We start from the raw sequence: 15,000 nt of genomic DNA, 5'->3' as shown, positions 1-15,000 counted from the left end.
GGCAGCGTGGTCTCTGACAGTCCGTTCAGCCGCCGGTCCGGCTCAACCGAGTCTCTGGTGGGAGACACGACCGTCAGTGATGACATCACATCCTCCAGGTGTGTGTGTGTGTGTGTGTGTGTAGGGGGTTCACCTGGACAGGTGCGTGCAGGTTTACCTGGCGGTGGAGACTTTGGGCACTTGGTCGAGGCTGGCGGCCACGGCAGCGAGCTTTAAGGCAGATGTTGGGGGGGCTGAGGTTCGAGCAGCGTGGGGATGGGCGGGGGAGGCGGCTCCCACCTGGCTCCTGTGGTTGGGGAGGGACTGAGCAGAAAGGGGGCGTGGCCTCCACCCTGAGGGTCCTGACCTGCTGACAGACGAGGAGTACGGAGGCCTGGAGGGACCTGAGGAAGAGGAGTCGATCACTCGGGACGACGTCCTGCCACCAGGTGTGGTTTAAATAAAGTTGATCTTTATTGATCTCCCGACGCGGACAGACCTGAGGAGTGAGTCCAGGATGAGGACACACCCTGTGGAGCAGCTCACCTGGGGGGCGGTGGACTCCGTTGACGCTCGTCTTGTACGGTTTGCTCTCGCCGTTCATGTGACTGCGAGGAGGGGGCGGGGCACTGACCACCGCTGAGGCGGCAAACTGAGCGCGAGCCGAGTCCAGAGTCTTTGGGGGAGGCGACTTCAGGACAGAAACAACCAATCAGAGCGCTTCATTACAAACACACATCATCCACCTGACAGGTGAGGAGACAGACCATAATATTACGCTTCTGTTCCTGAGACACGTGTGAATAAAGTTTGATTTCAGACGCCTCACCTGCGCCCCCTGCAGACCGGACCGCCTCTCCGGGGCGCCGCTGCTCTGCTGCTCCAGCTGCTGTTTCTGCATCTGGACCAGTTGCTGCTGGTGGTTCTGGTACTGCTCCTCTGTGACGCCCCCTGCTGGCGCACAGAGAGGAGACGGGTCAGGAGGAGCAGAGCATCCACACGGGGGCGACAGAGAGACCGTTCGACTCACGGCTTCCACAGGTGTGGCCAGGTGACCCACAGGCCGGCCTGCCGTCGTCCAGGGAGGACCATGTGGGGCGCCGGTCCTGGAGCCTGCTCAGGGCCGGTTTCTGCTCCAGTGGGGCTGGACCAGTAAGGGGGCTGGTCCCAGTCCTGGCCCTGCAGACTGCCTGGTTCAGGTCTGGATCGAGTCCAGAGGAGGCCCGGTCCAGGATCATCCTGGTCAGAGAGAGGTTCATGATCAGAGGCTTCAGGGGGCCCGAGCCCCCCCAGCGGCCCGGCAGCGTGAGGATGAGGATGAGGATGAGGATGATGATGTTGTCGTTATGGCAACAAAGGGACAAAATGTGTGCGCCGGTTTCGCTGTCGGGGGTGTGATTCCACGGGGCGGCGCAGGTTACCTGCCCCCCCTGCCGATCCTGCAGCGCCTCAGGCCCGTCCAATGAGGAGGCAGCTCAGCCAGAGAGTGACACGTATGCTGGGGGAGGGGCTCCGGACGATCGACTCCACCCGTCTGCTCCGCATGAGGCTGAAAAACAAACGCATCTTCATGTTATCTCAGCTGTAGCAGCGTGTCGGATGCTGTCGGATGCTGTCGGACGCCGTCGGATGGACTCACAGAGAGATACTGGCATCCAGCTTTCCTCCTGAAGACAAACAGTCCATCACGATTGTTGTCCTCATCGGCTGAAGACAGCGGCGACTGGAGAGACGAGGTCACGGGTTCAGACATTCTGCAGGTGAGTCACACGACCGTCCGACAGGTGTGACGCTCACCGGCGGAGGGGCGGGGCTGTCGTCTTCCCCGGAGCTGTGGAAGTCGTACTGTTTGATGTCGGCCTTGTTGACACTGAAGGGAGCGGCTGGTCTGCCGGGACGCCTCGGGGGGGGACACAGGACGTCCCGTCCGAAAGTCCTCTTTGTCCTGATCAGGTGGAAGGGACGGTCGTCTCTGAGGGACGTCTGCTTCTTCAGAACGATCACACAGAATAGTTAGTGTCCCACTGCACTGGCAGCATCCGCCCCCAGCTGCTAGCAGCTAGCATTAGCAGCTAATGCTAGCAGACTTCACCCTCTGCTTGTGGTCATCCTACATGCTACATGCTACATGCTAGTCTTTGAGTTAGCGGCTGGAGCCGGTTCAGGGTCCGAGGACACAGTACCTTCATCCTGACGTCACCCTTGAGTCTGTTGTTCAGACTGAACGGAGCGCAGTACGCTGGTTTCTCCAGCAGGGGGGGCAACACCTCCCTCAGAGCGTCCCCGCTGAAGTCGCCCATCTGATACCTGACAGCAGAGACACCGGGTCAGCAGGTCAGCAGGAGGTCCCCGACCCGGCCGGCCGCTGCTCCTCCTTCCCTCCTCCCCCCCCCCCCTCCCCCCCCCCCCCTCACCTCCTCTCCACCACCTCCAGCGTGAGGTGCAGCAGCTCCCTCTTGGACTTCTCCCTCCTCTTGATCATCTCCAGGATGGTGACGGTCCGACTGAACTCTCTCCTCAGTCTCAGCATCTTCTCGTAGGACACCTCGTCGTTCTTGCGGTTCTGCCGGGTGAACGGGGGTCAGTTCCTCCGGGGGGGGGGGGGTTGAAAGCAGACCTCGAGGACTGACCTTCCTGGTCTGCATCTTCTCAGTCCTCCTCCTGAAGGCCACGTAGGCGTCGCCGTTCGTGGAACCGTCCCGCTTCTCCTGTTTGACCCGAGGAACCAACGACGGGCCGCGGTAGCTCCTCCTCTTCCTCAGCCAGTACTCGTAGACGGACTTCAGGAGGTAGTCGTCCTCGTTCAGCAGCAGCTTGGCCTCCGCCAGCGGCACCAGCTGGGGGGGGAGTGGACCTGGTCTGTGTACCTGGGTGTGTGGACCTGTGCGTGTACCCGTGTGTGCGTGCCCGTGTGTGTACCTGGGTGTGTGTACCTGGGTGTGTATATGTGTGTACCTGTGTGTGTACCCGTGTGTGCGTGCCCGTGTGTGTACCTGGGTGTGTATATGTGTGTACCTGTGTCTGTACCCGTGTGTGTACCTGTGTGTACCCGTGTGTGTACCCATGTGTGCACCTGTGTGTACCCGTGTGTGTACCTGTGTGTGTGTATACCTGTTTGTATCTGTGTGTACCCGTGTGCGTACCTGTGTGTGTACCCGTGTGTGCATGCCCGTGTGTGTACCTGGGTGCGTATATGTGTGTAACTGTGTGTGTACCCGTGTGTGTACCCATGTGTGCACCTGTGTGTACCCGTGTGTGTACCTGTGTGTGTGTATACCTGTTTGTATCTGTGTGTGCACCTGTGTGTACCCGTGTGCGTACCTGTGTGTGTGTGTATACCTGTTTGTATCTGTGTGTGTACCTGTGTGTACCCGTGTGTGTACCTGGTGCGCGCTGGCCTTCTCCAGGCGGTCCACCATGGTCTCAAACTGCAGAGGTCTGATCTCCATCTTTCTGTTCAGCCTGTTGAGCAGCGTCTCGTCCTCTGAATCCAGGTCATAGTCTGGCTGCTCCAGGTCCAGACCCAGGGCTGCAGAAGCACAGAACATGGGTCCAGCAGAGACCAGAGACCAGAGACCAGCCTGATCCAGGTGGGACCTGCAGGGGACTCACGCTGGAGGTGAATCAGCTGTTTGGGGACTTTGACCTCTCCCTTGTACAGCCGGTCGTAGTAGGTGGTGTGACTGTCCCCCTCCGGGACGGGGATCACCATGTTCTCCTTCTTCTCCCGGAACACCTGCTGGGCTGAGATCGCCCTCTGGAGGTGGTGCTCCTGAAAAGCAAGCAGGGAAACCACCACCGACGCCTCCATCAGCATGTCCAGACCATCCAGGTACCGAGCTGATCCAGGTACCGAGCTGATCCAGGTACCGAGCTGATCCAGGTACCGATCCTGATCCAGGTACCGACCTGATCCAGGTACCGATCCTGATCCAGGTACCGACCTGATCCAGGTACCGATCCTGATCCAGGTACAGACCTGATCCAGGTACGGGCCTGATCCAGGTACCGACCTGATCCAGGTACCGATCCTGATCCAGGTACAGACCTGATCCAGGTACCGATCCTGATCCAGGTACCGACCTGATCCAGGTACCGATCCTGATCCAGGTACCGATCCTGACCCAGGTACCGATCCTGATCCAGGTACCGACCTGATCCAGGTACCGATCCTGATCCAGGTACCGATCCTGATCCAGGTACGGGCCTGATCCAGGTACCGATCCTGGATCTTAGAAATCACGCATACTGGGTGAAACTGGCAATGCTACGCTAGCTCCTGCTAACTGCACTACCCTACTCCCCATGGTAACATTTGGACTAACGTACGACCGCAAAAGTTTCTTTAAAGAGAAATGATTTAAGATGCTTCACAGGTAATCAATAACGGTCACCCCAGATTAAAAGAGGGATTATACCCGCATACTGAGGTACTTTGGAGTACACCGTCCAGATATAGTTACCCAGAAGTGGCAAAATATCACTTCTGAGTTCTATTTGATAAAGTTTTACCTTCACAAATTGAAATTCTAGAATAAAAACCTTCTTTTATTGAACGATCAATGATCAGAACATAAACGCTATTACTTTATTATGTATAATATATAATTCATAATTTTGTCTTCTCCCCTGGAAAAATTGAATTCTGTTTTGTACACAAGATTGTACTTGATGTTAATAGTCAATAAAAATAAATAAAATATTTAGTTGTTTTCTTTCTTGAATTGATTTGATATACAAGAAAAGAGACTCTTTAATTTTGTTTTTTATAAAGTACAGAAGTTTGTTTTGCATCAAACTCAATTTTTAAAGTGGTCACATCCGGTTTTAAATAACGTACGAATCATTTTATTAAAGTAACTTGACGTTACTCAGAAACAGTAATCAGATTACTTGGCACGCACGTCTGATTGGCGGACTGACGTTCCCGGAGCTCCGCTGAGCTAACGGTTAGGCCGGTGACGTAGTTGCCATGGTAACTACGTACAAACTCAAACGTCACCGTCGCTGAAGCGCCCAGATCTGATTGGCGCTACGCTAACAGCGCACAATCGACGTGCATTGCGCACACCGGTGATGGACGCACAGAAGTGCGCGTAAACGCGTCGTGAATGGCGAAGCCGAGAAACACGAAACCCAAACGGGGACCTACCAGCTCCTCTTCCTTCTCCATCCCGGTCGGCATCTGCGGGACGGCCCGGTTGATGGACACGCAGTCGGTCAGGTCCGGCAGGTCTCTGCTGCGGTAAACCGGGAGCGGTTTGGCGGCGTCTAGCGCCCGCGCGCGGAACGAGAGTTTACTCATTGTTTGCGCCAAATTAGCGACAATCCGCCACGAACCGACACGGATAGCGACGCGAATCCGCGACGCACGCGACGTTTCCCGCCGCGGGGGAGTTCATCGGTACCCGCCGCTCCGGTAACCGACCGGAGAACTCATCTGAGTGCGGGTTTAGCGGGACGTCCAGGCCGTTTTCCGGGGCAACTCTGCTCCCCGCGCCGTGGAAAACATGGCGGACATGTCCACACTGGCTGTGGAGCGATCCCATCAGCCACCGCGGCACTGTCACAACCACAGCCATCGGAAGTGGGTCGCCGCTGGCGCCACCTTGTGGAGGCAGTCCGTTACTGACCCCGCTTCCTCCGGGTCCATGACGGCGGTGATGACGTCACGAAGCGGGTCATTACTCGAACTGGACCGGAAGCCGGCCAGACTTTAATGGCGCCTCCGCCCGCCGCCCCGCCCCTTTTAAAATGCCCTTGGATCAACGTTTGTGATTGGTTCATCTCTTGATTGTCGCAGCAGATGAAGAGGAGGCAGGATGAAGAGTCTCTGGATTTTATTTCTGTACAACATTCAACACCAGAGCAGAAACGCCCAGCGGTCAGTGAATGCACCGGGAGCCCCGCCCCCCGACGCGTCATGTGACTTCAAACGCATCTGCCGCGTTCACTGACCCCATCTCAGCGGTCTCTGATTGGTTGACATCTGATAGCCGTTCTGATGCTGACCCACGTCATGATGTCATGATGGGAGAGGTGAGCACCAGCAGGGACGCCCGAGGTCACGCACGCACACGCACACACACACACACGCACACGCACACGCACACGCACACGCACACACGCACACACGCACGCACACACACACACGCACGCGCACACACGCACGCACACGCGCGCACGCGCACGCGCACGCACGCACACACACGCACACACACACACACACGCGCACGCGCACACACACACCTCCAGGCCGTTTTCAGCATAAATTAATGCAGATTCTTTTGTGTGAAATAAACAGCGTTTAGCATTAAAAGCTAAACGGCCCCTGAAACATTCACAACGTCAGATGAATGTTAGCATGAGTGTAGCATCATTAGCTCAGCAATGCTATCGTCCGACAATTCACCCTGTGAACCTGGACTTGTTCTGAAACATTCAAGTCAGACCCTGTGGGTGTGCTTTTGATTTAAATCAGCTGCAGTGCATTATGGGTAAATGATACAGGCAGGAGGGTGACTGGGGGGGGGGGTCATCAGCTGTTAATCAGAATAATCATCAGGAGGAGGAGGAGCCCCCCTCTTCCTCAAGCAGATGAACTCTGATTGGCTGCGGGCGGTTCATCACAACCAACAGCTGGACTCCAGACCACGGGGAGAAAGGCATGCTGGGTAATGGAGTAAGGAAGACGGCGGTTTCAGCGTTTCTCCTTTACATAAAGTAATTTATTATTTACATGAATCAGCAGCCGAGTCTTTACTCCTCGTTAAACTTCAGATCAGTTCTATTGATTAGTCTAAATCTCGTCTGACCTGATTGGTTCCCGCTTCGATCACGTCACCAATCAGCAGAAAGAATTCATGAATGTAAATCCACTCCGGCCGCCTTCCATGAACCAGACAGGCCGAGTCGCCCGATTGGTCGGTTTTCAGCTGCGTCAGCTCCGATTGGTCGCTGACGTCATGATCACTCTTCCAGCTTGTGACCTCAGCAGATCAAACTGCCGATCAATGGTATTGATGAGCATCAAGGACGGAGATGTTGCTGATCGAAACCCGACACCTCACGTTTTGTTCCCAGACATTAGAATATAAGCTGCAGTCCTGCTTTTATAATAAATAGCTGCGTATAAACATATATCACAAAGCATTTTGTGTCCGACGGCACTTCCTGGGATTGATCCAAACAGATTTCTGTCCCGTCGATCATTCCAGCAGGGGGCGTCCCGGGCGGGCGTCGGCTTCATCCTCACATTATCGTAGAAGTAGTCTGTCCAGGAAGTCTTTTATTTTGTAATACGTAACAGGAAGTGATGTCAGAGCAGCAGAGCTCACCCTGCAGAAAGACAGAGACCCTCGTGTTGTCCTCCAGGTCACCTGGTCCACCTGAATCAGAGTCCCTGCGTCCCCGATTGGCCCTCAGCATCGTCATAGACTCGACTCCTTGGGTGGGTAGTCCACGTTGGTCACCATGGTAACGACCGCCACGACTTCCTCCGGCGCCGTGACGCCCGCCTGCCGCCGCATCTGAAGGACGCGCTCGCCCACGCAGCCGGCCGACAGCCGGGCCTCGGCCTCGTGGTCCCAGCATTCCTCGATGGTCTCGCAGAGCAGAGCCAGACCCTGCGGGGACGGGGACGGGGACGGAGACGGGGGTCAGCCGCGAGGGAGCCGAGCACCCTGGGTAACGCGGGACTCACGGCGTGTTTCTGCCAGCACTCCCGGAGCAGCGGCCTCAGCTTCTTGTGGACCACCAGCTCCTGCATGTCCTCCAGAGACGGGTGCTGGCCCACCTCCTCCTCGAAGGGCAGCACGTACTCGTCCACCGGGCCTGGACCAGAGACGGGACAGACCGGTGCTGAGGGACCCGAGGGACCCGAGGGACCCGCGTGGACCGAGGACGACGTCTCTCACCATCAGCAGCCCTGCAGCGCGAGACCAGCTCCCACAGAACCAGGCCCAGCGCGTAGACGTCGATCCTCAGGAAGGCGTCCCTCTGGAAGCTGATGGCCCCCTCCAGGACCTCCGGCGCCATGTACCTCCGGGTGCCCACCTGAGCCAACAGGGACCCCGTTAGCTCACTCACTGCCACTGGCCGGCCCCCTCTAGGGGGCAGCAGCTCCGTAGAGGGTCCGTTGGGAAGAAGACAGGAAGCCACGAGGGACGAGACAGACGGACACATTCAGGCGTCTCACACTCGCACAGAGAATGTTTGACCGTAGTTCAGGAGACAGACGACGGCTGGACGGTCGGACTAAAGAGACCACGGCTACGCGTCATCAGGGGACACGCTGGACGCTCATCTGTCCTTAAACAGGTCAGTCAGGGGACACGCTGGACGCTCATCTGTCCTTAAACAGGTCAGTCAGGGGACACGCTGGACGCTCATCTGTCCTTAAACAGGTCAGTCAGGGGACACGCTGGACGCTCATCTGTCCTTAAACAGGTCAGTCAGGGGACACGCTGGACGCTCATCTGTCCATAAACAGGTCAGTCAGGGGACACGCTGGACGCTCATCTGTCCATAAACAGGTCAGTCAGGGGACACGCTGGACGCTCATCTGTCCTTAAACAGGTCAGTCAGGGGACACGCTGGACGCTCATCTGTCCTTAAACAGGTCAGTCAGGGGACACGCTGGACGCTCATCTGTCCTTAAACAGGTCAGTCAGGGGACACGCTGGACGCTCATCTGTCCATAAACAGGTCAGTCAGGGGACACGCTGGACGCTCATCTGTCCTTAAACAGGTCAGTCAGGGGACACGCTGGACGCTCATCCGTCCATAAACAGGTTCAGTGTTTCAAGGCCTCAAACAGCTGGACCGTCTTCAGGACTCACCTGTCCATGTGTGTCTCCGGGAGACTTCCCCGCCTCGAACCGGAGGGCGAGGCCGAAGTCGGCGATGCAGGCGGTCAGATTGGACCTGAGCAGGATGTTCTTACTCTTCAGGTCCCTGAAAAGACACAGCGTGAGACACGCCCCCCCTCGCACAGGACGTCCGTCTGTGTGCGTACCTGTGTGCGACGGCAGGTTTGTGTCCATCCTTGTGTCCAGGTACGTCTTCGTGCAGGTAGGCCAGACCCCGAGCCGTGGACTGGACGAGGACACACAGCTCAGACCAGGACAGGACGTTGGCCTTCAGGTAGTCCGTCAGAGAACCCTGAGGGGACGACACAGAGCGTCCTGAGAGGCCCACGCGCTCTGCAGTTCTCGGCGTGGCCAGCAGGTGGCAGCACCTTCTCATGGAAGGCGGTGATGAGCCACAGCTCCGTGTCCGTCCCGCTGCCTCGTCTCTCAGTGCCGATGAACTGCAGGACGTTCTCGTGTCTCATCCCGTTCAGCTTGAAGACGTCCAACTCGTTCTGCCACGCCCGCTTGTCCTGAACAGCCAGGCAAACAGAGGTCAGAGGTCACGTCAGCTCATTTAACAAGCACCATTGTGTAGAGCCTGGCGTGTGATGAGGTCATAACAGGAAGTCAAAGACGCTTCAACCCCGCCCCTCACAGTTCAACCAATCCAGAGTCGTTTCTGAACTACAAAGGACCATTAAAGTGTGTGTGTGCGTGTTTGTGTGTGCGTGTGTGAGGACTGTGTGTGCGTGTGTGAGGACTGTGTGTGTGTGTGTGTGAGGACGGTGTGTGTGTGTGTGAGGACGGTGTGTGTGTGTGTGAGGACTGTGTGTGTGTGTGTGTGTGAGGACTGTGTGTGTGTGTGTGTGAGGACTGTGTGTGTGTGTGTGAGGACTGTGTGTGTGTGTGTGTGTGTGAGGACTGTGTGTGTGTGTGTGTGTGAGGACTGTGTGTGTGTGTGTGTGAGAACTGTGTGTGTGTGTGTGAGGACTGTGTGTGTGTGTGTGTGTGTGAGGACTGTGTGTGTGTGTGTGTGAGGACTGTGTGTGTGTGTGTGAGGACTGTGTGTGTGTGTGTGTGAGGACTGTGTGTGTGTGTGTGTGTGAGGACTGTGTGTGTGTGTGTGTGAGGACTGTGTGTGCGTGTGTGAGGACTGTGTGTGTGTGTGTGTGAGGACGGTGTGTGTGAGGACTGTGTGTGTGTGTGTGTGTGAGGACTGTGTGTGTGTGTGTGTGAGGACTGTGTGTGTGTGTGTGTGAGGACTGTGTGTGTGTGTGTGAGGACTGTGTGTGTGTGTGTGTGAGGACTGTGTGTGTGTGTGTGTGTGTGCGTGTGTGTGAGGACTGTGTGTGTGTGTGTGAGGACTGTGTGTGTGTGTGTGAGGACTGTGTGTGTGTGTGTGTGTGTGTGTGCGTGTGTGTGAGGACTGTGTGTGTGTGTGTGAGGACTGTGTGTGTGTGTGTGTGTGTGCGTGTGTGTGAGGACTGTGTGTGTGTGTGTGAGGACTGTGTGTGTGTGTGTGTGAGGACGGTGTGTGTGTGTGTGTGTGTGTGTGAGGACGGTGTGTGTGTGTGTGTGTGAGGACGGTGTGTGTGTGTGTGTGAGGACGGTGTGTGTGTGTGTGTGAGGACTGTGTGTGTGTGTGTGTGTGTGTGTGTGCGTGTGTGTGAGGACTGTGTGTGTGTGTGTGTGTGTGTGTGTGTGTGTGTGTGCGTGTGTGTGAGGACGCTCAGACCTGGATGGGAAACACTTTGACAGCGACGTGTTCTCCCAGCAGCTGCCCCTTCCACACACAGCTGAAGCGCCCCCTGGCTTTCATCTCCAGTAACTGCAGCGGCTTCTGCCCCAGGATGGGGGAGGGGGGCAGAGGCCCGGGGTCCTACAGGAAACGCCGTGAGAGATATTTGATACGGGACCATGTCCAACCTGCATCAGTCATCCAGGCAGGAAGACGACAACAGCGACAAACACGGAGTGAGCTTCAAAGGAAAGATCAGGCTGGAGGAGAAGAAAGATGCAAAAGGAACGCAAAAACGGCAGCAATCCAGGAGAGCCAATGAGGAAGCACCGTCCAGTCACGTGACCTTACCTCGATCATGATGTGGAAGGCGTGCTGCGAGGCAGAAACAGTTTAAGAGGGAGGCAGGAAGACAGAAAGACGTGATGGAGGCCATCCCATCGACACGCCCACATGACTGAGTCGACCAATCACGACGCTCCGCCTGCATGTGTTTATGTTGGCTTCCTCAGACCAACCAGCCGAGCACGCTTCGGTTACACAAAGTCATCTAAAAAGGTGAACCATTGCAGTCACACCTTGTGTAACCATGACGACCGGTACGAAGGACTGGAAGGAGGTGTTCCCGAAACCGACACTCAACTACGAGAAACTGTAGGAGAACACGGCCAGTAGAATCCGTTAATCATCAATACTACAGTAGCACCGTAGCCTCAGGCTAATGCTAGCAGCTCACCTGCGTGGGCACCAGGACAGGTGGGTAGGCCAGCTTGTGGTGTCGGTACATCCAGAAGGAGAAGAGGGCGATGGCGGTGACGGCCATGATGGGAACCAGCGAGTACAGAAGGGTGGTCAGGACCGGCGGCGGTGACGTCACTGGTTTGTTTGTCGCTACGGCAACACAGAGAGGTAACGTGACGTCCCAGCGACAACACAACCTGCAGCTCTGGACAGGTGAGCGCTCGTACCCGGGACCGGCGGCTGGATCCTGCTGGGGCTGTAGGAGAAGTCGCCGTTGCACAGACTCCCCTCGCAGCAGCAGAAGAAGACTCCGGGAGCGTCCTTCCTCTCCACACACGCAGTCCTGAGGAGACAGGAAGCCCCCCCAGCAGGGGGCGACACCCGACAGGGTGATCCGTTCTGAACACGTCGTTCAAACACGAGGGGGAAGACATCAGTCCTGTTCAAGCATGCTAGCATGCTACCGCTAGCATGCTGCCGCCGCATAAAGCGCCAGCCTGCCGGTGTATTACCGCCACCTTGTGGATGGTTCGGATCATACCTGTCGTAACAGTTCATGTCATCCAACCAGCAGCCTTGTTTCACCACCTGGACCACGCCAGAGAGATTCCTCCAGGTGGCGAAACAGTGAAGCCTCTTGTCCTTCTCTCCGGAGCAGGTGAGGACGCCGCTGAGGTTCCCCTGGTCCTCGTAGTGGACACACTTCTGAGTGTCTGAGCGGCCCAGTATCGCACCTGAGGAGACAGCAGGACAGGTAAACAACAACACCACACGGAGACAGCAGGACAGGTAAACAACAACAACACCACACGGAGACAGCAGGACAGGTAAACAACAACAACACCACACGGAGACAGCAGGACAGGTAAACAACAACACCACACGGAGACAGCAGGACAGGTAAACAACAACAACACACAGCGACAGGAGGACAGGTAAACAACAACAACACACGGAGACAGGAGGACAGGTAAACAACAACACCACACGGAGACAGGAGGACAGGTAAACAACACCACCACACGGAGACAGCAGGACAGGTAAACAACAACAACACCACACGGAGACAGCAGGACAGGTAAACAACAACACCACACGGAGACAGCAGGACAGGTAAACAACAACACCACACGGAGACAGCAGGACAGGTAAACAACACCACCACACGGAGACAGGACAGGTAAACAACAACACCACACGGAGACAGCAGGACAGGTAAACAACAACACCACACGGAGACAGCAGGATTGCACGGAATAGTTTAATGCCCGTCTTAAATTGAAACTGGATTTGTGTTCACCCTGGATTCAGGTGATGATGTGACAACATGGATCCCAAAGATAAAAGGATAAAAGGATAAAAGGATCCTGAGCACGGAGCTGTTTGTTGTGGAAACATCTGAGCGTGCTCAGAACAGGAAGGCCGACCGACAGGTGAGGCTGAGCAGCATCCCCAGAGGGGGCGGGGCCGGTTAGTAATCAGCTTCAGCCACTGCTTTCTATCAGGATCACGCATCTCATCTTCCTCATCATCACAGTAGGTGTGTTTACATGGACACATTTAACCCGGTTAAAATCCTGATCGGAATAAAAATGCTTCATAGACACACCTTAACCGGAATAGTCTAACCCAGGGGTGGGCAAACTTTTTGACTCGCGGGCCACAATAGGTTCTAAAACTTGACAGAGGGGCCGGACCAAGAACAGATGGATGGAGTATTTGTGTGAGCTGATATAAATGACACATGAAAGCTATTGCATGAAAGGATTTGGCCTTTTACAGGCAGCATTACAGGGAAAAGGTCAAATGAATGAGGTTTAATTATAATACAATTTTATTTAATGATATCACTTGGACAAGTTTGGCGGGCCGGATTAAAAAGACCAACGGGCCGCATATGGCCCCCGGGCCTGGGTTTGCCCATGTCTGGTCTAACCCGATCCAGCCTGATCCGGTCACAATTCTATCCCGATGGAGAGGGGTGCTTTATACCGATTTGTGACCCGGTCAGGGCGCATGAAAACACTTATTCCGATGTTTCGGTACGAGTCGTCCTTACTGCGCATGTCTGTGACGTCAGCTACACGCGCTGCTGCTATTGCCGGAAGCTAGTTGAAGCAGAGCGAGCGAAAAGCACGGCGGGCGGAAGACAGAACTGGTCAATATCTGAGACAAACGTGTTTCCGGAGACATTAAAGGAGGAAACTAAAAGCGCAAACGGCGAAAACGAGCGAAATAACGCTGACGTTTCAGGCAGGAAAGCGCGGAGCGATGATTTGTTTACAGCGGAAGTTGCTACGCTACGCTTCTTCTTCTACCATTTCCGGTGCTTTGGGTCAAACTGCGCATGTCAGAATATTCTGTTCCGATCAAAAGTGTGATGCATGAACACGCAAATCCTAATCGGATCGGATCTTTAGGCTCCATGAACACGCAAATCCTAATCGGATCGGATCTTTAGGCTCCATGAACACGGCGCATCGGATCAGAATCTTACTCTGAACTCTGATCGGAATAAAGAAACTTTGTCCATGTAAACGCACCTACTTTGGCTTTCAAGTGATTGATGTGGCGTCACAGACGGGAGGGTCAAAGGTCAACAGGTCAGGCTAGGCTGATAGACGGACGAGTCGAACATTCCTCTGCACGAGGTCCAAAACACAAAATCACTTTATTTACATGTTTATTGTGGAATTTCATTTAAATTCATTGAATTATTGTGGCAGCTCAAAAGATTGATTTATAAGAAAAAGTATCTTTATAGAGTCATTGATTGTTTGTAACAGAAAAAGTATCTTTATAGAGTCATTGATTGTTTGTAACAGAAAAAGTATCTTTATAGAGTCATTGATTGTTTGTAACAGAAAAAGTATCTTTATAGAGTCATTGATTGTTTGTAACAGAAAAAGTATCTTTATAGAGTCATTGATTGTTTGTAACAGAAAAAGTATCTTTATAGAGTCATTGATTGTTTGTAACAGAAAAAGTATCTTTATAGAGTCATTGATTGTTTGTAACAGAAAAAGTATCTTTATAGAGTCATTGATTGTTTGTAACAGATTGAACAGATATTTACATTCTGCTGTATCTGCGACTTGTCCTCAGTGCTGCCTGCAACATCTAGTTTCCACCACCAGGGGGAGTATTGCTGTGTTCTGTTGTCAATCTCCAAATAAGGTCCATATAAAGTGCTCTAAATTCGCACTTCAACAATAGCATTGTTCATCATCACAGAATAAAGTTCTGAACTAACGTCATCCATCACTTCTAGCAGGCTACAGAGACGTAGCAGCTACTCTGACCAGACGGGGGCAGTATCCTCCAGTTTAGCTTGGAGAAGAGCTTCGCTAAGGCTCGCTAAGATGCTAACGGCTAAGCTGCTAACGTTAGCAGCTACTCTGACCAGACGGGGGCAGTATCCTCCAGTTTAGCTTGGAGAAGAGCTTCGCTAAGGCTCGCTAAGATGCTAACGTTAGCTTTAAGACCGAACGCAATGACAGCCAATGAGTGTCCACTTCAAGGTGTCGCTGAATGTGTGTGTGCGCGTGCGTGGTCACTCACCTGAGGAGCAAGAGATGAGGAAAACACTGAAGGCCAGTTTGGTCGCTGATCCCATCGTGGATCCGGTGTCTGAGATCCTTTATTCCCAAAATAATCCAACGTGAACACGGGATTAGCGTCGTCCGGTGG

General features: G+C 54.4%; 2 protein-coding genes across 2 annotated transcripts in view; both read right to left on the bottom strand.

The window, feature by feature from the left end:
• epc2 (enhancer of polycomb homolog 2 (Drosophila)) overlaps positions 1-5,506 on the bottom strand; it is a 6,057-nt gene extending 551 nt beyond the window's left edge. The window contains exons 1-14 of the mRNA XM_068746715.1: positions 5,132-5,506; positions 3,592-3,751; positions 3,363-3,508; positions 2,610-2,816; positions 2,394-2,542; positions 2,163-2,286; positions 1,777-1,968; positions 1,619-1,702; positions 1,401-1,528; positions 1,010-1,218; positions 809-930; positions 526-670; positions 158-383; positions 1-54 (exon numbers count right to left, since the gene is read on the bottom strand). The exon at positions 1-54 is cut by the window's left edge and continues 551 nt beyond it. Coding sequence (XP_068602816.1) covers positions 1-54; positions 158-383; positions 526-670; positions 809-930; positions 1,010-1,218; positions 1,401-1,528; positions 1,619-1,702; positions 1,777-1,968; positions 2,163-2,286; positions 2,394-2,542; positions 2,610-2,816; positions 3,363-3,508; positions 3,592-3,751; positions 5,132-5,284 — 2,099 coding nt within the window. The 5' untranslated portion in view covers positions 5,285-5,506. The remainder of the gene's footprint in view (positions 55-157; positions 384-525; positions 671-808; positions 931-1,009; positions 1,219-1,400; positions 1,529-1,618; positions 1,703-1,776; positions 1,969-2,162; positions 2,287-2,393; positions 2,543-2,609; positions 2,817-3,362; positions 3,509-3,591; positions 3,752-5,131) is intronic.
• Positions 5,507-5,814: 308 nt separating this feature from the next.
• acvr2aa (activin A receptor type 2Aa) lies at positions 5,815-14,926 on the bottom strand. The gene is made up of 11 exons (XM_068745916.1): positions 14,872-14,926; positions 11,852-12,044; positions 11,538-11,653; positions 11,306-11,460; positions 10,567-10,710; positions 9,218-9,361; positions 8,996-9,141; positions 8,820-8,934; positions 7,896-8,034; positions 7,682-7,812; positions 5,815-7,604 (listed from the first exon to the last, which is right to left on the bottom strand). Exons 1-11 carry the CDS (start codon positions 14,924-14,926, stop codon positions 7,410-7,412), a joined length of 1,533 nt encoding a protein of 510 aa, XP_068602017.1. The 3' UTR covers positions 5,815-7,409.
• Between the last annotated feature and the right edge of the window lie 74 nt (positions 14,927-15,000).

The sequence above is a fragment of the Brachionichthys hirsutus genome, chromosome 12 (genome assembly GCF_040956055.1).
Source record: "Brachionichthys hirsutus isolate HB-005 chromosome 12, CSIRO-AGI_Bhir_v1, whole genome shotgun sequence".
NCBI classification, from domain to species: Eukaryota; Metazoa; Chordata; class Actinopteri; order Lophiiformes; family Brachionichthyidae; genus Brachionichthys; species Brachionichthys hirsutus.
This window is presented reverse-complemented; position numbering and strand designations above follow the sequence as displayed.

Bases quoted from the DNA above. Each gene is read 5' to 3' on its own strand.
- acvr2aa (XM_068745916.1), bottom strand. From the start codon at position 14,926: ATGGGATCAGCGACCAAACTGGCCTTCAGTGTTTTCCTCATCTCTTGC. The intron at 11,461-11,537 runs GTACGAGCGCTC...GTGTTGCCGTAG, and splicing joins GATCCAGCCGCCGGTCCCGG to CGACAAACAAACCAGTGACG. The intron at 8,935-8,995 runs GTACGCACACAG...GTGTCTTTTCAG, and splicing joins AAACCTGCCGTCGCACACAG to GGACCTGAAGAGTAAGAACA.